Source organism: Manis pentadactyla, chromosome 2 (genome assembly GCF_030020395.1).
Source record: "Manis pentadactyla isolate mManPen7 chromosome 2, mManPen7.hap1, whole genome shotgun sequence".
In the NCBI taxonomy this organism is placed as follows: Eukaryota; Metazoa; Chordata; class Mammalia; order Pholidota; family Manidae; genus Manis; species Manis pentadactyla.
In genome coordinates, this window is record NC_080020.1 from 59,332,665 (window position 1) to 59,357,479 (window position 24,815).

A 24,815-nucleotide genomic window follows, 5' to 3' on the forward strand; every position below is an offset into this window, starting at 1 on the left:
TTGGTTAAACTATTTGCTTAAGGTTATATAGGTATATCATGGAAATTCTCGGATTCAGATCTAAGAATTTCTATCTCTACAACCAGAATTCTTTCCCTATGTCTTATATCAGTTAGAACTCTCTGCTGCAACTAATAATAAATCTGACTCAAAGTGGTTTAAGCAATGAAGGGATCTGATTGACTCACAGAAGCTAGAGGTTCTGAGATAATACAGGTGTTTGATTTCTTTTGCTCAATTATTTCATCAAAGGTACAATTCCTTTCAGCCCCTTGACTCAGACTTCCTTGAAGTTACAAGCTTCCCGTTTGGATTCAAAACAATCTCTGTAGTTCCACCTTGACCACTGCACATCAGAGTTATAAAGAAAGAGGGGACTGGCTTTAACCTTCAGATGTCCTCATGTTTTTGTGTCCCCTGGGGTCCACTGTGAGCTGTTTCACTTAAGCCAAAAGCAAGGGGAAGGGCATTGTCCTGAGTTACTAGGAAACAAGCCCCCTGCCCCGCTGACCCCCAGACTTGAGGATGAAATAATGCTTCTTGCCCTTCTCCAAGCCACCACATAATGAAGAGATGGAGAAGATGTGAGAGAACCTCAGAACCTCTACAACCTCTCAGCCTCAAGTCATACTGACACAGTGTCACTCTGCAACCAATGAGTGATAAACAAGTCACACAAACGAATGAAACATCATTTAGTGTACACAAAGGTGGTATTGTGTCTCTTCTTGATTTAACTGTACTTCAATGTAATCATGTTCTTTAAAAATCATACTATTTTTAACAAAGAATTGCCTTTCATAACTTAATTTGACCCAGTTTATTCTCAACTGTTAAGAAAAATACTCAAAACGTTAAAAATCATATCAGTTTTTCTTAGCTACATAGTTGAACTGATATTGTCCCAAATATTGAACTGTTCATGGTTGAGCAGGACTCAGTCAGTGTATTATGTAAAATAACTTTTTCTTAATACTCTTTATTAAGCTTACCTTTCAGACCCATTCTTCCGCACTCTTTGTAAGTTCTGGGATTGACCATCTTAACTTTTGTAGGCTGTCTCAGGCAATAAAAGTTCTGTTGCTTTGTCATTAAAAGTCCAGTGCAGTCTAATTATCATAGAACTACATGTCAGCCTAGGGTAATAATCACAATTTCTGAATTCTTATTCAATCTAGAATTTTTCTCCTCCCCCAGGGTGAGCTTGCCTAAGGCTTGCAAGTATGGATTGTCTTCTTCACTATTTTCTGTTCATCAGAAATCCCACCTTTACACCTTCAGATTTTTACCTGTTCGGCCTTTCCTTACTTTCCAAGTGAAGGCCAGTCCTCCCACCTTCTCATGACTTAAAAAAATATTAGTAAATTAGAAACAGATGCCAATTTATTTACAGTAATAGAAGGAATCCTCTTTTCTCAGTTCCTGTAGTTTGAGAAACAAACACCAATGTGAAAACAGATGTGCAAAAGATTAGAGGAAATCACTGACAGACAAAAGAAAGATAGCCTAGGTGGGCAGAAGAGACTTCAGTCTGGCATGTGTGAAAGGAGAGGGAAGGCAGCAGGACTGGGTAAGAAGAAGGTGAAACTGTAGGGTAGCTCTGAGAAATTCTGAGCAGAACCTCTAACAGAAGCTCGGAGACCGGCTAATGGGAAGGCCCAAAGCAAAGAGTCCGTTCAAGAAGTTCTGCATTGGCCCAAACAGCCTGGCTCCAGTACCCCCTCCAAATTTGGTCACTGACTGGAAACAGTGTTTCCTGGGGAGAAGGTACCCTCAGTGTGAGGTGAGATGATCAGAAAGCATGGCAGTTGAAGGATTTCACTGAATTACAATCCACCAAGCAGGTTCATTTGAAGGTATGTCTGGGCAGTACAGATCTAAGACCCCTATATAGGGTATGAAAGGAAAGGAGCGACACACAGCAGCAATTCACCAGAGAATTCCGCTTTATTGGGGAACGGTGTTGGGTTATGTAGGAAGGGGCATGGGGTGATTGAGGTGTCACTTCTACGGGGCTGGTGGCTATTGGCTAGGTGCTGGGATTAGGGGGGCGAGGGGTGATTGGGCTTCAGGTGGCGCCGGCGGGAACCGAGGACCCGGAAGAGAAGCAGGAATTTCGCCATCTTATGGGTGGGGGCCCTTCATTCCCCCCTTTCTCCTCTATGGGGTTGTGGACATTGCTTTCTCTCTGACTGCTTCCTGCTGAACGGGGGCGGAGAAGGGAGTGAGGGCTTGAGGACCGGGAGAAAAGGGTTGATAGGACTCCCCACAGTAAGGACGAGTAGATGTGGACTTCTTCAGGTTGGAAATCAATGAAGGTTCCCTGTAACCATAGGTCGAGGACTTGTTGATTCTAATGGTGCCAAGAGGATACGGGTGCCAGAAGCCAGGCGTCTGTGGCCATTGTTTCCAGGAACAGTTTCCAGCGGAGAGAGGGGTCCGTCTCAGTGTGTGGTGAGGAGGTTACGTGAGGGTGAGGGATCTTCTGTGGCTAAAAGCTGGTAGTACCTGAGTAAAAGCTGGTTGAAAGTTTGATTAGAGATTTTACCGACTTGGGATTTGACAAACTTTACTATACAAGGTAAGAAGAGACAGGCAAGAAGAATGATTATTATAGGGCCTGCAATGGGCCAAAGCCAGGTGAGGAAGGGGTTTGTTAGTATTGAAGAGAATGGGTTGGAGGAGTAATACTGTGGGTACCGGGAGTTACCCATGTAGTGAATGGCGCAAGACCAGTAGGGACATCCCTGTAGGTGTCTGGCCATCGCCTGCAACAGGCTTGTTTTTGGTCATAGAGGAAGCAGAGGTAGGGAGAATAAAGGTAGCTGCTAGTGAACACTTCGGTGGAGGGAGGAAAGTGGAGGTATAAAGGCTCGGAGCAGCCTTTCAGAGGGCAGTCTCATGTGGCAATGAGGGCAGTAATTTTTGTTTGATGCTGTGTGTAATTCTGTCTGACTTTGAATCGCCATACAAAGGAGGCTGGTGTGGCGGGGAAGACAATAGGAATGAGGAAAAAAGCGAGAGAGAGCGAGGGAGCAGTAAAGGAGGAAAAAGTCATGATTCGGGTATGGATGGCAAAGGGGGTGAACGGGATTTTGGAGGAAAGAGGACAGTAAGGTCAGGAGTCTGGAGGGAGGGAGAGTCTGTAAACTTTTGTAGGTTAAGAGATCCTTTAGGTGATGTGGGGACAGAATGGTAAGGGGCGCCCCGAATGTCAGTTTATGAGCTTCCTTCTGCAAGAGATGTCCAGCGGCTAATGCCCGTAGGCAGGGGGCCCATCCCCGAACTGTGGGGTCTAATTGCTTGGAAAGATAAGCTACTGGGGCAAAGGATGGGCCATAATATTGGCTTAGGACTCCTAGAGCTTGACTGGACCTCTCATGAATGTATAATGAGAAGGGCTTCGACAAATCAGGAAGATGGAGAGCTGGGGCTTCCACAAGGGCTCCATGGAGCTCAATGAAGGAGTGTCGGGGTGAGGAGGATAATGGTTCTTCAGGGGGGCCCTTGCTGAGGTTGTATAGGGGTCTTGTCAACAGGGAGAAGTTAGGGATCCATGCTCTAAAATACCCAGCCAGGCCTAGAAAGGAAAGGATTTCTGTCTTGGTTTTGGGAACGGGCAGGTCAGAGAGGAGCCGTTTTCTGTCTAAGGTAATGGACTTTCTTTGTTGAGATAGAAGAAATCCGAGGTAAGCGACAGAAGGGGAAGAGATTTGAGCTTTGACAGGGGATACTCGATAACCTCTGGAAGCTAGAAGGTTAAGTACGGAGGCAGTGTCAAGTTGAGACTGTTCCCACAAGGGACTGCAGAGTAGAAGATCGTCCACGTATTGTAATAAGGTGGACTCAGAGTGATCATGATGAAACTGTTTGAGGTCCTGAGCTAGGACCTGTCCAAAAATATGGGGACTATCTCGGAAGCCTTATGGCAAAACTGTCCAAGTGAGTTGTTCAGAATGTCTTGTGTATGGGTCCGTCCAGGTAAAGGCAAAAAAATCTTGGGAGGAGGGGTCCAGAAGGATAGAAAAAAAATGCGTCCTTGAGATCTAGGACTGACAAGTGGGAGGCCGAGGCAGGGATCTGCGATAAAAGGGTGTATGGATTTGGGACTAAGGGATGGATAGGGACGATGGCCATGTTAATGAGGCAAAGGTCTTGGAAAAGGCGGAAAGATCCGTTGGTTTTTTTAACAGCTAATATGGGGGTATTAAACGGGGAGTGAGTGGGTCTGAGGTAATTTTTGTTTAAAAGACTTTGAGTGATGGGTTGGAGGCCTATGAGGGCTGAAGTGGTTAGGGGGTATTGGGCCTGACAGATATACTGAGAGGGGTTATGTAATTTGATAGAGGCAGGAGGACATAGAGTCATGGAGGGGCTTGTAATGTCCCAAACTTTGGGATTTACAGGGTGTATGAGGGCGGAACTGGAGCTTTCATTGGGTAGAGGGGGGTCGTCGGCTATGAGGGCCATCAGAAAGGGGGTACTGGGGGCTGTGGGAGTGGATATAGTTATGGAAACATGGAGGAGAGAAAGGATGTCCCGTCCTAGTAAGGGGATGGGACACTGGGGCATAACCAGGAAGGAGTGGGAGAAAGGTATGGGATTGTCCTGGATTGTGCATAAAAGGGGGGCGGTTTAATGGGAAAATCTGTTTACCTCCTACCCCGACTATAGGAGTAATGGCAGGCGTGGTAGGGCCCCGGTATTCTCGCAAGACTGAGAAGGTGGCTCCTGTATCTAGGAGGAAGGAGATGGGGCGACCGTCTACTATTAAAGTAACCCTGGGCTCCTGTTTGGTGATGGAAATGGTCGGGCGAGAAGCCCCCGGGCCCCGTCAATCTTCTTCTGCCAGCCCCACTACGGCGGGCTTAGGATGGGGGTTGTTCGTCCAGCCTCCCCTTCGGGTGGTTGGACAATCAGACCTCCAGTGGCCCTTTTTGTGGCATCTGGGGCATGGGGTGGTAGCCCTTGACTAATGTCCTTCTTGTCCGCACTTGAAACAAGCTCCTGGGGGGGGCTTGTTTGTAGAGAAGTGCCCAGGTTGTGGTTTTATAAGCTGGGCCAACATTTGGAAATTGGCCTGATCAGCCTTTTGTTTACGGTGTCCTTTCTCCTCCTCGCGGTTATGGAAGACTTTAAAGGCCACTGTTAGGATCTCAGTCTGCGGGGTAGCGGGGCCCTGTTCTAATTTTTTGAGTTTAGCTTTAATGTCGGGGTAGCTTTGAGCTAGGAAGTATGTCATAAGGACATGTCTCCAGTCAGGCGTTTCTGGGTCCAGGCTGGTAACTGTAATAGGGCTTGAGTGAGTCTGTCTAAGAACTCAGAGGGAGTCTCCTCCCTCCTTTGAATTATGTCTTGGAGCTTTTGAAAATTGACTACTTTACGAGCTGCCTTTTTCAGACCTGTTATTAAGCAGGAGGCAAAAATATCTCGAGAGCGGAGACCCACGGCGGTGTTATAATCCCAGTGTGGGTCTTGTTTGGGGACAGCGGTGGGGCCAGGGGGATAGGTGGGGTCAGTCCTGTGGGTTTTGGTGGCGTGCGTTTGGGCGAAGTCCCAAACTCGTCTGCGCTCTTCAGGAAGGAGGGTATTGGCCAGGAGCATGAAAATGTCATGATGTGTGAGGCTGTATGACTGGAGGGTCCATTGAAACTCTTTGATATATGTCGTGGGATCAGTGGAAAAGGAACCTCGGCGTTTCTCCAGTTGGGCTAAATCTCCTAAGGAGAAAGGGACGTGATCGCGCACGATGCCTTCGGATCCTGCTACCACCCGGAGGGGGGCAATAATTTTGGGAGGCCCTCGGGACCGAGTCTGAGGAGGACTGAAGGGTTCTGGCTCAGTCTGTGGGGGAGAAACAGGTGATGGGGGCAAAGACAGAGGAGGCTCCTGGAAATTAGTTGGAGGGGGGCTGAAAGGCTCAGGCTTGATCTGCAGGGGGGTGAGGTGGAGGAGGAGATGGTGGTGGAGGAAGGGGGAGGGGCTGTTGTGGGAGAGGAGGGGGAAGGGAGTGAACGGGAGGCTTTTGTGGGGGAGACGGCTTGCAGGCTAGGAGAACTTGGGGGGAGACGGGGGGAGGAGGAGGCGGCGGCGGCGAGGGAGGCGGGAGGAGGAGGCAGAAAGCTTCGGTATAGGGAATCTCCTTCCATTTTTTCAGGCGCTGGCAGTAGTTAAAGAGATCGCGAGTGATGTCAGGATCAAGAGTTCCCCCTGCGGGCCATTGGTTGTTATTGTCTAGGGGGTATGTCGGCCAATCTTGGGAGCAGTATTTGCGGAGAAGTTTTGGTTTTATATCAGGCGTCAGGGAGAGGGTGGCTAGATGCTTGAGCAGGCATTCAAGAGGTGAACTTCCAGGGAGGATGAGGAGGCTCCCATGGCTAAAGGACAGAGAAGGAGACAAACAGGGGAAGACGAAGGAGATCCTCGGACTGGGAGCAGACCGCAAGGAGACAGAGGGCGTCCCCGATGATCCTTGGGGGTCTGCGGGAACTCGTATACGAGTCGGTTTCTTAGGAAGTGTGGGTCGTCACCCAGACTCCTCTCAGAAGGCAGAGTGCCGGGGTCCGAGGTACCTAGTACTAGGAGTTTTCGGCAGAAGGAATTTTCGGTGGAAGGAGGAGGGGGGGAAGGGAGCGTTCTCATCCGCAAAGGAGTCACCTCGTTTATGGCTGTCGGAGGAGGGGCCTGAGGGTCCGCCGCAGCCGTGAAGGCCTAAGGCGGGGAGAGTTCCCCCCTCGTCCCCGAGCATTAGGGCCTTGCTGGATGATTGCGGTCAATGGCGCTGCGATAGCTCAGGAAGAATGGCCCGCTCTGGGGGAAAACTTACCCAAAGGCCAGAGAGGAGTGGTGAGTGTGAGGAGCCAGCGCCGGAAAAAGAGGACGAGGGCAAGCTGCTGCTGGTGTCGGGGGGAAGGGGGAAGATGGGGCCCAGTTGGGGTGTCCCGTCTCCCGGGTTTTGGCACCAATGAAAGGAAAGGAGCAACACACAGCAGCAATTCACCAGAGAATTCCGCTTTATTAGGGAAAGGTGCTGGGTTATATAGGAAGGGGCATGGGGTGATTGTGGTGTCACTTCTACGGGGCTGGTGGCTATTGGCTAGGTGCTGGGATTAGGGGGGCGAGGGGTGATTGGGCTTCAAGTGGCGCCGGCGGGAACCAAAGACCCGGAAGAGAAGCAGGAATTTCGCCATCTTATGGGTGGGGGCCCTTCAGGGTATGGAATAGAAAGTCTTGGGAAGAAAAAAAAAAAGCAAATTGATAGCAATAGAACAAAACAAAAATTGATTCTAAAAAAGGTGTGGTGAATACTACTTTGAAAATAATAAAATACAGAAAGAAATTTAATTAATAATAGGAAAAACATGTATATCATTTGTAAATCTGAACATTTAAAGATGTCAATTCTTCCTTAAATTAACCTATAGATGTTTCTCAATTAAAATTCTAAAAGAGTAGCTGTTTTTGCTTTTTTTTTTTTGGTAAAAAAAATTTCAATTAGAGTCCAAAATACTTACAGAAAAGAAAAGGGCCAAGTTATTAAGCCGAAAATTCTTTCATCCAGGGAAAAAGCCTTCTATTTTATAATCAGATATTAAAATGCAAATGCATGGATGTACTTTCACTTTGATGTGAACAAATTTCAATTAAAGTTTGATCAGTTAATCAAATATACAAAGGCTATTTAGCAAATAATTCCCTTAATGATTGGGGAAGGGAGGAAGTTTGCCCCAATTTTGGTGGGACTTGGGGTGGAAGGGTGGACCCCAAACAAGTGGAGAAAGAGTAGAAGAAGAATGTGGTGATAAAACTTAAGTGACAAAAGATAAAGACTGCAAATTTTGTCCAGGGTCAAACTTAATTGGCCCCTTAGTGCTCTTCAATTAACAAAAACAAAATATAATTGTGGGCTTAATTCTTTCTGTATAGGCACAAAGATAGGCAGCTTTTTAAACATCAAGTGGCTTCTGATTTTTTACCATGTCTTAAAAGAAATCCAGCTTTAAGGAAATACCGGAATGTGTTCATGGATATTTCACACGTTCCCACCCCACTTTCTCCTCTCCTCCCTCCTCCTCTGTCCATTTTCTCTCTCTCTCCTTTTTCCCTTTGCCCTAGTCTCCCCTTTCTACCTCTGACTTCACAAGATTAGTCTTAAACAAAGAAAAGAATTCATAAGGAAAATGAAAAACACTATCCTGTAAAAACCAAGCAGGCCTTACTTTATAAGTTTAGCAGATTTTTGCAAAATATCCCAAACCTTGACATTCTTTTCATGTCTGTCTTTCTAGATAAAATAACTAAATGTAGTTGAATAAAATGTTATGATTTCTTTAATTTCTGATACTGTTCCAACTGTTGAACCAAGTTAGTTAACTGTATCTCATCATTCAAATGTGAAACACATCAAAGTGTTTGCATTGCAAATGACTTTGTATTTAAGAGTCCCTGAGGTTTTTCAATAGGAAAAGCAGAAGCATCTCTACTGTAGCAGAAATGGGACAATATATAGTTAACCTAGGGTTTTATTCAACATCCGAAAGTGCTGCCCTGGCAGGGATTCATGTAATTGCTGAGTCTACTTCTCTTTTTTTAAAATGTATTCCTCAATGCTGAAGAGCAACCTCTGAAATCCATTGTCTAGTCAAATCTGCTAAATGAGGGGTTGAGGGACTTGAAAATTACACGTATTTTCAGCACTTCTGAGAATCTCATTCACACCACAGAATATTGTTCTGGATGCACTAGAGAGGCTTAATTGCACACTGATGATAAAAAAGATAAAGCAGGGAGACCTGTAGGTGGGATGGAAATGATTATCCTTAAGTATACAGAAAGAGAGCTTGCTTGTAGCTTACATAACTAATTGCCCACACCCAGCTGGCATTTACATGAACATTTTCTATGAAAGCCTAAATGCTTGTGAGATCTGTTGGCATAAACAAAAGAAACAGATGTTCCAACTTTGATACCAAGCAAACTTGAAAAGAAAACTATACATTTAGGGATGGGCAAACCATAGAGGAAATTATAGGCAGGCCCATCTTTCTGGAAGCTCCAGAATTTAAAATGCTACTGTTACACTACTATTTTTTTTTAAATGAAAGGACAAGCCTCCTTTTTAATTACAAGGTTTTCAGATTCCACGTTATAAGTAAATATGCTGAAAGGATGGAGTAGCTCAGCATTTAACTCTTTATAATAAACACGGAACTATGCAGGCAAGTATTCTGTTGGGGAAACAAACTTAGAAAAGCATTGTCTTGTTTTCCTACAACCTCAGTCCTTCCTGTGCAATGTAGGATGTATACTTCCATCTGCTCTCAAGACCAGCCTCAAGTTGGGCAACTGGTCTGCTGTGTGGTATATTACAGATATATTATGATTTGGCCTATTACAAGATACATTATCTTGAACTATCTCCCTCTTCTAAGAAGTCTTAATGTTTAAAACTCCCACCATAATTAGTAGATAAAAGGGAAATTTATAAGTCATACTGCAAAATAGAGGAACATAGTCAATACCCTCTATAATTAAAGCTAAAAGCAATCAAATGAACTATCAAGAAGGATTACACTCCAGAAATAGTTCCTCTACAAACAAGACTTATTTTCAATCTTATAACCCAATAATGCAAAAATAAATAACACAATTTAAAAATGAGCTAAGAATTTGAGTAGACATTTCTCCAAAGAAGATAAACTAATAGCCAATAAGCCTATGAAAAAATGTACAACATCAATAGTCCTCAAGGCAATACAAAGGAAAACCACAGTGAAATGCCATTCCCTACACACTAGGCTGACTACAATCAAAAAGTCAGAAATAACAAATATTAGCAAGAATGTGAAGCTCAGAACTCTCATACAGTGCTGATGGGAATGTAAAATGGTCTAGCCACTTTGGGAAACATTCTGACTGTTTCTCAAAAAGTTAAACATAGTTACTATTTGACTCAGCAATTCCACCCTAAGTATATACCTAAGACAAATGAAAACATATGTCCACAAAAAACCCACAATTTTTCATATAATAATTTATCCAAAAAGTAGAAACACCACAAATCTTCATCCACTGAGGAATGGATAAACAAAATGTGCTATATCCTTACAATTATGTGCTTTATCCTTACAATTATGTGCTCTGCAATTAAAAGGAATGTAGTGCATGCTAAAGCATGGATGAATCTTGAAAATATTTTGCTAAGCGAATGATGCCAAACACAAAAAACTGTATGTTGTATGATTTCATTTATATGAAACATCCTCAATACTCAAGTCTGTAGACACAGAAAATACATTCATGGTTGCCTAGAACTGAAATGTGAGGGGAAATAGTTACTGCTATTAGTTATGGGGTGTCTTTCTGGGATAGCAAAAATGTTCTACAATTAGATTGTGAGGGTTGCATAACTCTGTGAATATACTAAAAACCATCTAATTATACACTTTAAATGGGTAAGATATATGGTATGTGAGTTATAGATCAATAAAGGTGTTAAACACATTATTTCCATACTGACAGATCATTTAAGTCAAAGATTATTGAAAGGCAAAGGAGGGAACACCTGTTATCAAACACTCAAACTTTTGATTATAGTAGTTTATGACTTTATCTAGTCAATCACTAAGCATGGTATTGATCAGCACAAATAACTCAAACATTTGTCTTCCACTTCCATCATACTCCTTAAAATGTCTTAGTTATCATTTACTTGCCCACCTCCAGATTTAATCACTTTACCTCTATCCTTGTTCTTGACTTCTTGAATAGATGAGGATTTAAAATGTTATTGTTATGGTTACTCTTGTGGTATCACAATGGAACTGTTGACCATTCTCCCCATTTTGAAATTTTCCTCTTGACCTCACTGATTTTAGACTCTTGCTTCTCTACTCTCTACGATGTATCTGCTCCTTCTTTATGTTCCTCTTTGGCTCCTCTTTTCCTCTCTCTCTCTAAAGGAAATTATTCTTCAAGATTTTGTTCTCATTGTTTCCTGTATATCTCTCCTTACACTTGTCCCTTTGGTTATAAATTCTGAATCCATTTCTCAGGCCAGGCCCATCTCATATCCTAGGTTTCAAAGATATTTTTTTGTCAGCACAATGAACATTTTCAGTTTTCTCTTCCATGTTTATCTCATATATCAGAAAACAAACACATATATTCAGCCAACTTTTAAAGCCCCTACCATGTGCTAGAGATAATACAAGGCATGGGAAATACCTAAATAAATAAATGAATTTTACTTGCCCATGAGGAGCTTATACCCCACAAAGGAAGAAAGGCAGATATGCAAACGAGTTAGTGAAGTGTTTTAGATCCTATGATGGCACATTATTTCTTCCATTCATTTCCAGTCCCTGTTTCCAGAGTCATACTGCAGGCTTGTATTAATTCTGATAATAATATCCTTGCTGAACTGCTTAACGTAATCTCTCCCTATTTAATCTTCTGAAAACTACTTCATATCTATTTTCTACTCACAAACTTTCAATGGCTTTCTGCTGTAGAAGAATCAAGTATAGATTCCTCATCTTCACACTCAGGACTCTTTGCACACTGGCTATCTTTCCAAGCTTATCCTCCATGCTCCCCCTACCTACCCACCCTCTCTGCTCCAGCTGGTGTGAGAGTCCCTGTTTTTGAGTTATGGTTTCAGGATGTCTTAATGTACTATGCTTGTGAAGCTTTGCTCAGAAAATCTCTCTTTCTTGGCTTGTTGATTTTTGGAGGTTATGGCAGTTTTGGTGACAAAAATAAATGATTGGCTTAAGACAATAAAAGCTCTTTAGTTACATTAATAGTCCAATGTGCATGTTCTTGGTTTTTCACCCTCAAAGAGGATGGCTTTGCCCCATATAATGTTAAAGATCCAGGTTTATTTTTTCTTGAATATATCATCCTCTAGGGCACTGAAGTTATCTGTATCTGGCAGGCAGATAGGAAAAGAGTATGAAGGGTGTTTTTTGAGGCCAGGCCTGGAAGTGGCATACATTACTTCTATCCACATTCCAATGACTAGAACTCAATTAAATTGCCTACCCAACTATTAGAGAGTCTGAGACAAGCTGTCCAACTGTGATCCCAGATAGAAGAGAAATTGGGTTTGTGAACACCCAGCTGTCTTTGCTGTACTGTCCTCCTCATTATGCCCCTCCATGGAGAACCTATTTATATTCATCAAGGTCAGACCAAATTCCGCTTCCTCTGGAAAGCATGTCTTAATCACTCCAAATGAGAATGAGAATTCCCTTTTCTGAAGTTCCACAATACCTGTTGTCTTTGTTTTCTGCTTTATACCTGCCAGTCACTATATTGCAGTTACTTTATTTCTTGATTGTGCAAGTCTTTTCTTCCCCAGTGGAATTCTAAGTGCCTAGAAGGCACAATTTTTAGGTTATTCATTTTTCATTCAATGTGTATTTATTGGAAGACTACTGTATGTAAGGCACAATATTTGGTGCCGGAGGGAATACAAACATTGATAAGTTGTTTCTGTGCCTATATTGTCATTTTGGAATTTGATTCAGCAAGCATTGCCAAAAACAAGTCCTTTGAGTTCCTTAAGACTATGGAGGAAATTTATTCAAATGATCAACCATACCATGAAGCTTTTAATGCCTTACAAGGATGACATTATGTAAATGGATGGATATGTCAAATCTTCACTTAGCCTTCCTACACTGATTGACCATTGCTTATCCAAGCAGAGACCTTTCCTACTATTATAAACAGACCTAGACAAACTGTAGTTATTACTAAAAGTATTCAAAGTCATGTTACATCACCATTTGAGTCATGCTTTAAGATTAAAAGTCTCTGAGGAGGTTTATGACACTCTAGATAATGACAGCCTGATATTGCTGCATAATACTCTGCAAGTCCATGAACATTCACCCAGCACTAAGATCTAAGAAAGAGGAAATGGGTATCAACTGAAATAAAACAGAGAAAATAGATTCAAACTGCTGTAGGGAAAATCTTGGACAAATACATGGGAGACCTTATTAAAAAAGGAATTAACATTGAAATGGCTTATTATGTCCTTATTTACCCCTAGGGAATATTAGGTATGTTACAGTAAATGCAGATGCCAGAAAACCAGGAAATAAAATTAATAGCCTCTGGAGAGGTCCTCCTCACCTTCCAAAACCTAAATCCTAAGACTTAGATTATTTTTGGTTTCCTTTCTGAGATCTCTCAGAAAGGAGCCTGTATAATGAAAGTAAAAGCAGCTTTCTATTTCTTTTTCCTCTGACTACTCTGAGATCTGTTTTTGCCGCAACTTCTTAAGTATTTCAATTACTTGTTCCCTCAACAATCCTGCAGAGAAGCTCTGCCCCTACCCCCTTTTTCATAGATGAAGATATTGAGGTTAAGTGATTTTCTCAGGGTTACAAAGAGACCTAGCAGCAATGAAGGAATGAGAACTAGCAGTTCAACCTTCTGGTGGAAGAATAGATTGAGTTTCTGAGCAGCCTTACTATTGTATTGCAAAGAGGCCACACAGATGCCTGGCTGAATGTGCAAAGAAACCCCGTCCTGGAAATGAAAGAGGCTGCGAGGACAGCATTTTCCTTCTTGTTAATGACATAGGCAATTGTCTAGAGTTTTAAAAAAAGGCCTTTTAGAGAAAGAGCCTTTTAAAAAGAGGACAAACAGCAGGGCACTCAATTTGAGACCCCTCCTCAATGAGCCCCTTGTTGTCTATCTGCTTACAGACAGCGCAGCAGAGGAAGCCGGGCTTCAGATTGGAGATAGGGTGCTGGCTATCAACGGCACCGAGGTCACCAGTGCGCAGCATGCGGAAGCTGTGCACCTTGCAAGGAAAGGTAGGTGGGCAAGCTGCAGGGTTGAGTTAACCTGAAGCAGAGAGCTGCGGTACACCAGGGAGTCTGAACGTGAGCACCAAGCAACTGCAGAGTGGGCATGACTGCACTTCTCTCCTGAAACGCCCTTAACATGCTTTGCCTGTCATCAACATGGTTTTTCATAGGAATTACGTCTCATTTCTGGCTAGAGTTCCTTCTGGATCAATGGCCAGCCACAAAAGTGAAGCCAGAAAATGGCAGTAGGCAAAATGTGCTCCATTTATTACCAAAATATTTCCTTAAACTCCTTGCTATGAAAAATATTGTAATAATATTCTCATTATAAAAATTCACTATTTCTCTTCCTCCCTCCCTCCCTTCCCTCCTTCCCTCCTTCCTTCCCTCCTTCCTCCTTTTGTCTTTTCTTTCTTTCCATCGACTTTTAGAGTTAAGAACCTCAAGGTTTTAATATTTAAAAAAAGAGAGAAAGAAATAAAGAAATCACAAATCTAAAGTTTCTATTTATTTTCCTAGGGCCACGTGAGGCCTGCCCTTAAAACAGTTCTGACATGGATGGAACCACGAAGAGAGCAATAACAACACATGCCCCTACCTTTTATGTGCTTACATTTAACTCTGTGGAAAGTTTATTACCACTTCCTCTCTGCAAAACCAATTGCTTTCTTTGGCACCAATTTACAAATCCTTATCTCTCCATAGACCTAAAAATAAACAGCTGGGAAATGCTGTGTTCCATCATGGGATTATTTGATGAGGTGTCTGTCCTTTTCCTGGCTTCCCAAAGGCTGCATACATTCCTCTGTGCTCCTGAAGTATATTATCAGAAAATGAGATAAAAAATGTGTGCATTTGGTATAGGCCACATGTGCCCTGAGTATAACTTGCTGAGTATCATTTGCTCTTTTTCATGATGTCATCATGCCTGGGGGTGAGCAACAGCATGAGACTTCTTATGCAGACCAGGACAAGAAAATCACTAACAAATATGGTGTCCTGATAAGCTTTCTGATGTAGAATTTGGCTTAATATTTGACTGCTTGAGGACTTAAATATTAGGACTTGTCATGTACTAGGTGTGCCAGGAATCCACAGACACTGTCAGTTAGCATGTGCAGCAACTACTTATATAAGCCTTACACAAATATTTATCCTACATGCAGTACAGATGAAAACTTGAGATAACATGGTAACAATTACACTAAGGAATTGGTAGTATCCCATACATTAAAGGAATTTTACCTCTTCTGGATTTAGCTGTTTTTAGGTTCTTTCTCACAAATAATTCTTTTTCCAAGTTTTTGAGTTAAACAAAACCTGATTTTAGTGATATTCCCCTGTTAACACTTCTTTTATTTTTCCCCAAGAAGTTTATATAATATGAACCATTCCATCTCACTGTATGAGTTAATGGAAGTCAGAAAACAACTCTTAAAAGTTGAACGGAGGGTTTTCAAACTTCTAAAGATGATGAACAGTGAGATTAGGAGAAGAGCGAAATTCAACCCCCACACTTGTGCTGTTCCTGATAGTCATTTGCAGGATGGCTTCATCTGCTCTCACAATCTGGGTCCCACTGCTGCTTGTTTGCCAGCATGGCCCCCCTTCCCCAGGAGAACCCAGCCCCTCAGGGAACTTCCCCCTCTCTTTGCCAATCCTTCTCAAACACAACAGTGGAGGTGCTTCAGAAGAAGAAAGGTAAATCATAGATCTTAGATGCTAAAGTAAAGACAGTAAGACACTCTGAGGGAAACAAGGCCACTCCATACCTGTGTATTCTGAACCTGAGCACCTCATGCATGGGGCGCTGAGGGACTGCTGCTCGGTGCTTCTCTCTCCCGCACGGCCAATTCCCCTCCCACCCCGCGGAATGCCAGGCAAATGGCAGCAGCTGTTACAGACAGTCAATGAGAAACATCAGGGTGGCCTCTGAGCCCAGCTGTATGGAGAAGTTGATCGTTCCTTCCTCAGGTTTAACCTCTTGCACATCTTTAAGATTAATTGATTATAATACAGCTTTTAATTGAGAAATAATAAAAATAAAAAAGCAAATAAACAAAATGAAGAATTAAAAAAGGACATAATAAAAAGGGAAAACCATAGCTTTAAAAATGACAAAATACTACTTTGAAAAACCATATAACAATAAATTTGAAAACTAGATAAATAGTAACATTTTTCAAAAGCATTTAAAGTGCCAAAATTAGTGCAAATATAAATGGAAAAGGTATACAGACTATAATTACAGTATTTATAAAGTAAACAAAGAGATCACCTCACCTTTCCCCCTTTTCCATCCTCACTCCATCCCCCATTCAGAAGTCTAGGATATTAGTCATTTTTATAGATGAAAGTTTATCCAACTTTCAAAGAAGAAATAATTTCTTCTATAGAGTTTATCCAAAAAAATGAGAGAGTGAATACTTCTGAGTTAACTTTATGAAGCTACTATATCCTTGATTCCAGAACCAAATAAGTATAGTAAGAAAAATAATATATTCATTTAGCTTATGAGTGTATAGATGCACAAATCCTAAGAAAAAATAGTAGATACCTGAAACAAACTGTTTATTAAAATTGCACTTAATGCATCATGATCAAGTAGGATTTAACCCTAAATAGGAATGGCCTATGAGAAAATATTTTAACACATTTCATTGCATTAATTAATTAAGAAAAAAATCACATGACTATCCCAATAGAACAAAAACTCATACAATAAAGTTCAATAGATACACATATTTTTAAAATTCCCTAAGTAGTGGGAAAGAAGGCTCTTCTTATAACTCAGTAAATGCTATCTACCAAAAGCCTAACCATGAAAAGAGAAAAGTATATAAAAGTGTATACACTGCATCAACAAAACATTTAATAAACTTTGAATTTAATAACATTTCTCTTGAGATTAAGAATAATTATTTTATAATTTTAACATCTGCTTATCTTAATATCAAAGGTCCTGACTTATCTAATAATACAGGAAAGAGAAATAAAGGTATATGGTCTGGAAGGAAAGAGACAAAACCATTATTATTTGAAGATTATATGATCATAGCAAAATTAATAGACCAATGCTTAGAACTAGTGAGAGGAAGATTGACTAAACCAAGACCTTCTTATAAAAACCAATAATGTTCCCCATACCAGTAAAAACCAAAAAGGAAACTAATATATGATTAGCAACAGCAACAAAACTACAAAGTAGAAAAGAATTAATGTAACAAAGAGTGCATAAGAACTTCATGAAAAAACATTTACAACTCAACCAAAGTACATAAAAGAAGACAAATAATTGCAGGGATATAGTATATTCATGGATGGGAAAACTTTGTAAGGATCTTGATTCTCCCAAAATTCATCTAAAAATTCAATAAATTTTTTTTCAATGAAATTTCATTAAAACCAAGCACCTTGCCAAACTTATCCTCAAATATAGGCAAAGCAAATGTATACAAATAGTTGCATCATTTATGAATAGGGCAAGCAATGACAAAGGAACTTTTTCATAACAGAAAATAAGTTTGTTAATTAATATTAATTATAAACCATATTAATAATAAATGAAGTGTGATACTGTCACAGGAATAGACCAGTAGAGTAGGATGGGCTAGAAAGCTCAGAAACACACTTAAATATTTATTAAAACTTGATATATTATAGAGGTAGAACAAAAAAATGAGGAAAGAACAAATTTTTTTTTAGCACATAATTTTTACAGCGAAATATAAATTGGATGGATTTATACTTCATACGTTATGCCTTATACTTTGTACCATATACAAAGGTGGATTTCAGATGTATTAAAGACATCAAGTTAAAAGCATAATGTCAACAACAGAAATTATAGAATAATTTTGTTAGTGATCAGAGAAATGCAAATTAACAAGATGACAATTTAGATACACCAGATTAGTGGAAAATGGTAAAAATCAGATTTTAGCCAAGTTTGGTGAAGATATAAGGAAATGAGAATCTTCATGCATTCTTGTTGGGCTATAGGTACCTGAGAGCAATCTGGCAACATCTAATGAAGTGCTTATAAATCTTTTGTCTTAGCAAATTACACTTATGGCCATATAATCCTAGAGAAACTCCAGAGAGGACATACACAGGGTGTCCCTGCAGTGCCCTGTGTGTGGCGGAGGGTAGTCACAACCATCTCAGTGGCCATCACCAGAGGAATGGGCGAGGAAACCAATAATGGGGGCTACTCTGGACTTCTGTGCCTCACTTGGAAACAATATACAAGTTGTGCATTTAGCCAGCACCATGGATAGATCCTTAAAAAACATGGTTTTGAGTTAAAAAAAAAAAAGTCAGAAATAGAATGAGATCTTAGCAAAATATCACTTATGTAAAATTGTAAAAATACACCAAAGAGTATATCCACAATCTTATATCAAACATGTTCTGTGATTGCTTATTGTGGGGAGCAAGAATGTTTTGAGGAGAATCAGGAATAGAGGGATAAAATAAAGCAAAACAAAACAGAAGGAGGTTGCACTCCAAAGACAACTGTGTGCAACAACCTGAGACTTACCATGGGCTCTGCAGTTACACCCACGTTCAAGGGCAACAGATGAACTGCCTCCTGAAGGGGGACCCACACACACACAATTTTAGTTGCATTTACTTTCTAAAGTTTATAGGCGCTAATGGTGAAGAAAGGCAAAAACAAGAAACAAAACATAATTAGAGAGGCAGTGAATCTTTGAGAAGAATATACATGACCATGAAACTAAAAAAGAAGAGAAAGGGGAATCAGTAATAGGAATAATTAAATTTTTTATGTAATCGCATTCGATTTTGTTAGCAAGCCTATAAATTGGTCAGAATATTTAAAACAAGCTTTTCAGGATTCTCTCTGGGAGAGGAAGTCAGCAACTTGTCTAAAGAAAGCAATAATCATGAAATAACTAACAGAGCCTTTTTGTTATATTCATATATAAAAGAGGCCTTGAAATATATATTTATGAAGTATCTATTAAGAAGTTTGTTTAAAATCTAAATGTTCTGCTCTCCTTTTGTATCTGCATAAACTTTGTGAAAGTCTAATCGATACCTTTTGATCACTGTATATTTCAGTAGTTTCTTTCCTCTGTATTTTAAACTTTGGTAAATCCTGTTATATTACTGATTACTACTCTGTCAGTTTAGATTTATACAACATCGAATCACTTTTCAGAAAACATTAAATCTTAAATCTAACTGTATGTCAGACTCACCCAAGAAATTCTTTTCAATACAGAATCCCTGGGAGTGCCCACACACTTGTGATTTCGATCAGATCTCCCTGGTGAGTCCTGCGTAACCAGCACGGACTCGGCACACAGCCCAGCCACTTGGGGGCATGGCCAGAAGGGTACAGGCAGAAGATCAAAAGTCTATTTTGTTAGGTTCCTGACAGGTGTTGTCATATCTCCCTAAACTAGCATTAGAAAAAGGAGCTACAATTTATTACAAGGTCAAGTTTTCAGTAATTCTCTAGAAATAATAAGTCTATTCAATGAAAATGATAGGATAGTATAGTAACTTATATTCTATGTTATAAAATACAGCATGTTATAATAAAAAATATTCAAATAATAATTCTATTCAAAAATACTAATCAGACACACCCACACACACACGTACAAATTACCTTAATTTTACCAATGGGAAAACCAAAACAGGAGATTTAAGAAAGTATTCAGCATTACAATGGGAATAACAGTAACTCCATGTGAATCTTTATTTAATTAAGTCCCTCATACTTTCTGGTTTGGGCATTTAGAGGGCTATTGCAGACTCAAATAGAAGAAGTAATTGTCAAGGAAAAATGTTGAAAAGGAAGAGAGGAAAGGAAAACACGGAAACTTAATCCACTGGAAGTCCTGTGTGTCCACAGGGCTTCTTTGTTTCGCCAAGAGCAGGCTTTGCTAAACACAAGCCCAGAAGTACCTCTGGAGGGACCTCAGCAGCTGAACCCGGTGCCAGCCCACTGAGCAGCCCCCAGGGAAAGCACATGTCTTGCACATTTCTCTTCTGTGCCTGCGAGGGTGGTGGAGTTTGTCTGACAGCAGAGGTGCGACTCTGACACAGTTTAAGATTGGTGGCATAATAAGAAGACAGTGATCCAAGGAGAAAGTGTGAATTAGAAAAAGAAATCATTTTTCTCTCTCCTGTAGCTGTAAATAACCTCACCCACAACTCGTTACTTCCAAAACTCTAGGCCACAGTGCTAGGAAAGAAGAGCTTTTCTTTTTAAGGACATCAACACCAAAGAACTGTATTTACTAAAGACGTGGATTTTCAAACTTTCTTATCTCATGAAAGGAATGGTTATCTTAACCCTTTCACCTCCCACATCCTTCCTCCCACTCACCTCCAAAGAGCAAGTAAGATTTCTGGGAATGTCAGTAGAGGAAGGCAATGGTTATGTGTTTCCTTTATCCAGGGTGGGAAAATACTTAAAGAAAGAAGTAAGTAGAGGGAAAGCTTATTATTTTGTTGTTGCAAAATATTAGGGCTGAAAATAAAAACATACAGGGGAAACTAAACCATAGTTGGGGGAAGGAGGAAGGGTGGCCATTGGCGACTAGCCCGTGCCCATGAGCACCGCCCCTCAGCAGCTGAGAGATGCCTGGGGACTCGCCACTCACACTGTGGCCCGATGTCACCCCCGCGTTACCGTGTGGAATCTCTGGTGTCATACCAGACCTACTGAATGAGGATGTACAATTTAATAAACCCACCAGGTGATCTGTATCTACATATAGTTTGAGAAGTACTAAAATAGGACATTTCCCTATTTTAAGGGCCTCAGAAAATTAATAGATAAATAAAAACAAAACCAGGAGGATTTTTTTATTTGTACTATGTAGTCTTTTTAACACACACATACAAATTACAGTGACTATATGAATAATCTAAGTTGGAGATAACATCAAAAGCCTAAAGTCTCTGTGAATGTCAGTCCCAGGTCCTCCTGGCCCGATAGGACTGTAGAGAATATAAAACAACCATCACCCAACAGCTGTTTAGAACTCAACAACTCCCTGTGCATCAGGATCATGACTTAACTCCAAGTGTGAAAAACTTTCCCTTAATATGATGACACCATGCTGCCACAGGACCATCTGTATACCTGCCCCAGAGAGAATTTTTTGGTGCACTAAGTTATGTTTATAGCCAGCTGAAACTCAAGCTTAGCCTGATCGGTATCAGAGAAAACCACATGCAGTCTCTGTAAGCAAGAGGAAAATGAGCCCACAGGGCAGCCCACTGTAGCAGGACATAAATAAATGGGCAGAGGTGTCAGCTAAGCACATTAGTGCAGGAGTGCAGTTCTTTGGGGATACAAGTCCAAAGACAAAGACATTTGTGGTTTGCCGGTCAATCTGGAGCATTTCCTCTAATTTTTCTGGATGTGTTTTTGACAGGAGCTTAAGGGCAGTTCAATAAATTAAAATGTATTTACATGGCAATGAAGAATTATCTTGACACACAGAGTTATTTAATTACCAAGGTGCTTTGCGTGCTGCTAACGTTAAGACTGTGTCAGCCTTTTTGGGACAAATCTTTATTTTCAGGGCCATGTGGCTCAGCCAGAAATGATCCCCTGGGTTGGAGCTTGTCATTTATATAAGAGGAGTCTCCTCACTGACCCCCATTTCCATAGACAGCTCTAAACAGATCGGTAATCTCAATGTCAGACATCATGATGCAGTCAGCGCTGTCAAGGCCAAATGTCCCCTTCAGGGATGTGGCCTCCCTCTCAGAGGAATTGTAAATGAAGTCATACCCCATTTGCAGTCTTCAAAGCATGTCAGGGCTGCTGTCTGTCTGAGTGACATTCAGAGAGTTTTCTGGAGGCATGAAGAGGTAGGCATATGATGAAAGTTTGCATCCATGCTGGCAGCTTCAAAGCACAGTTGCTACACAGTGACCTCGTGTTATCAGGGACAGGGACAATTTCCTCCAAGTTATGCACCATGCCAGTCCTACAGGAAAGGGGGCACCACTGATCCAGGCCCCAGGGAAGGTTCTCTAAGAAAGAGAGGACAGATGCCTGGAAGCTCAGGGTCAAACCTTCAGCTCTGAGTTGGATAGGAAAGAAAAAGGGGTAAAAACAGTTGTGCTCCAGCTCTCCTAGAATTTCTGTCTACTTACAAGTTCAAAGGTTTATAACTGATTTTGATCAGATAATACTGGTGGTTTAGATCAATGGTTAGATAAACTGGTGGTTTAAAATCATTATCAGTGGTTTAGATCCTGCCTTAAGCTAACCCAGGTCAAGGAGATCAATGACTTGGAACACAATGAGATAGAAAAGGCAAGCCTCACTTTCCTTCTGGGGAGGTTAGTCAAAATACATGAAAGGTTTAGCTAGGCATTATTGTAGACAGTGAGAATGAACAGATTTCAGACATCTGTGCTCAAACCCAACAAGGCTGTGTGGTGGAGGAGAAAGAGTTCCACCGTAGAAGTCAGGAAACCTGGGTGCCATATCTGGTTTCTCAAAGAAGTCACTTGACCACCACAGTTTTCATTTTCCTCATCTACATGAGGCATTGAATTACCAAGGAATGCTCTGATTCTTTCCACTCGTAGGATTCTATTTCACTTACTCCATTTGTAAAGACTACAGCCCCTTTCTTATCCATTCCTTCTGAAAAGCAACAGTCCTTCCAGTTGACTGTACGATTTTCAGCCACTGAACTATCCTAAATTCACTCCTTTAGGTCCAGACATACTGACTCTGGTGGTGGGATCAGATATCAGCCGCTGTCCCAGTTCCCCTTGGCCCACCTGCTGTGGCTACCTACATAAGAGGACTCACTCTGGCTTCGTGAAGGGTTGGAGGAAGAGATGGTTTGTGCTGAAGCATGACAGCTGCCTCCACTACTACAGACATAAGAAGGTAAACCGAAGGGAGAGGGAGGGTTGGAGTGGGTAAGAACAAGAAACCCCGGGAACAGTCCATTACCAAAGCACTATATTATAAGGAACCGTGTTGCAGATTCCAGAAAGTGTTCTCTCCTGTGACTTTTACAGAACTTTTCCTGCTTCAGAGGTTCAGAGCATTGAAATTTATTTTCTCTGCTGCAGCATAAATCAAGGCTGGCATAAGTTTCTATCTCAGTTATTCCTGTTTTCAGATCCTCTGTGAAAACTTCCTTGTCAAAGCCAAGAAAATAAGAACCAAACTGCATACCTAGTACCCTAGAGACATCAAGGTGGGCTTGGGCAAAGCGCAGCTAACATCTCTGCGGACCCAGTGCCCGGGCCCTCCTTCCTCCCTAGGGCGCAGGGACGGATGCTGGCAAGGCTTTGGAAGCACAGCACCCGAGAAGCTGCCTGAAATGCCTTGTTTCATTTCCCAGACTTCATCTGAGTCGTGATTTCTGACTCCAAGGGAAGGGTGGAATCTTCTGGGGAATGTTTTCAAAAGGCACAGATCCTGTCCATCCCGATGTTTCTCACTCAGCACGTCCGAGCTGGGGCCCAGGCCTATGGATCTGGGGAAAGCACTTCAGGTGACTTTAGTGCACAGTTCAGACCACCAGCCAGCGGGCCATGTCTGGCCAGCAGAAGTATTTCCTTAGCCCTATACAATATGGTGTTTCATTTTTTTAATCAGATGCAAACATTATCAAATTCAGAGATAACACATAGAAATCCCAGTTTCCAACTTCTCTTGAACATTTCCCTAGCAGCAGTGGGTGGGAGCTGAATAGCAAGTCCCTCCTCTAGGGAGCATGGGGCCTTGTCCAGTTCAACAAAGGGCCCACAGCCTCCTACTGTCTTCTGCCTGCTGGCTTCACTCAGAGTGCTACTAAGTGTTACTTCACTAAGTGTTAAAAACAGAAGTTTTGGTTGTTTACCTTATTCATGCCACAACCTTACTTTTTTCTGCCTTTATTTTACATTGCCCTCATTTCTTAATTTTAAGCTGCTTTTTTTTTTCGTATTTTATATGTATTTTTAAATAACCTTAATTCCTTTCTGGAACAAGGAAAGGAATAAGTCAATGAAGACATCAATACATTTTTTTTAAATGAGGAATGATTTTGCATATTGAATCATTGAGAAGACCCCTGTTCCTAGAATGCCAATCACTTATTTGTGACATAGACCAGGAGGTGTTTGCCTTTCATGGCAAAACAGCTACTTTGAAAAAACTTTGTCTCCCTCCAGTGCAGGAAAGTAAGATTCACTGTAATCAGGATAAGAAATGATAGTCCAGCCTTATTCTCTGTATTCTGAGTATTACAATGGAACAGACCAGAAGTTTCCAACCCAGGTATGCTTCAGAAGACCCTGAAGGGATTTCCAAAGTACATACAAAAACCACCTCCTGGAACCCTTACCTCTTGAGTGGAGACCTGGAACTGCATGTTCTTTTTTCAAGCTTTCCAGGTAATTCTGATGGAGCTGATTTGTAACCTGGGCAAGTCCCACAGCAAACTTGATTCCCAGCTATAGTCAGAAAACAAAAAAAGAAACAACATTGTAAGCTTGCCAGTTTTCCTTTCATAAGACATGGTTCTTTATCCCGATATTGTGTTCTTCCTACTTTTCAGTGATGATTTTTGTTTCCTTTTGTGAAATAGTGACAATAGTAGATGCTAGCTTTTCTTTAATGGCCTTCCTCAGCACGACAAATACAGAGAGCAACCTTATGCCAAGCACCCCATATTTTAAGATTACTGGTTCTTGAAATTCAGAATGGTTCCTGGAGCCAGTGTTTAGATCTGGGTTTGCCAGGTGCAGTCATGGGACCAGTGCTGCCTGCAGATGTTAAGTTTGGCTTGCACAATGTTGCTATAAATGTTTAAATTAAATGCATTCAGGTGAAGCATGTGCTGTCCAATTTGCCGTAATCCCTATTACTCCGCATTTCCTTGCACTGAGCCTGGTTGTTTAAATTACCCACTAGGCTCTGTAGGGATTTGAGTGTGGGGTAGAATTTATGTGAAAAATTAGAAATGTGGTGGCATA

The 24,815-nt window shown here is 41.3% G+C and overlaps 1 protein-coding gene and 1 long non-coding RNA gene across 2 annotated transcripts in view; one reads left to right on the forward strand and one right to left on the reverse strand.

The window, feature by feature from the left end:
* Nucleotides 1-24,815, reverse strand: part of LOC130680998 (uncharacterized) — a 94,428-nt gene that overhangs the window by 38,785 nt on the left and 30,828 nt on the right. Inside the window, exon 5 of the long non-coding RNA XR_008994028.1 lies at nt 24,185-24,293. This is a non-coding gene — a long non-coding RNA (uncharacterized LOC130680998). The remainder of the gene's footprint in view (nt 1-24,184; nt 24,294-24,815) is intronic.
* The window catches only part of LOC118913145 (uncharacterized), a 93,604-nt gene that overhangs the window by 22,536 nt on the left and 46,253 nt on the right, over nt 1-24,815 (forward strand). Inside the window, 2 exon segments of the mRNA XM_036886906.2 lie at nt 13,725-13,835; nt 22,556-22,734. Coding sequence (XP_036742801.2) covers nt 13,725-13,835; nt 22,556-22,734 — 290 coding nt within the window.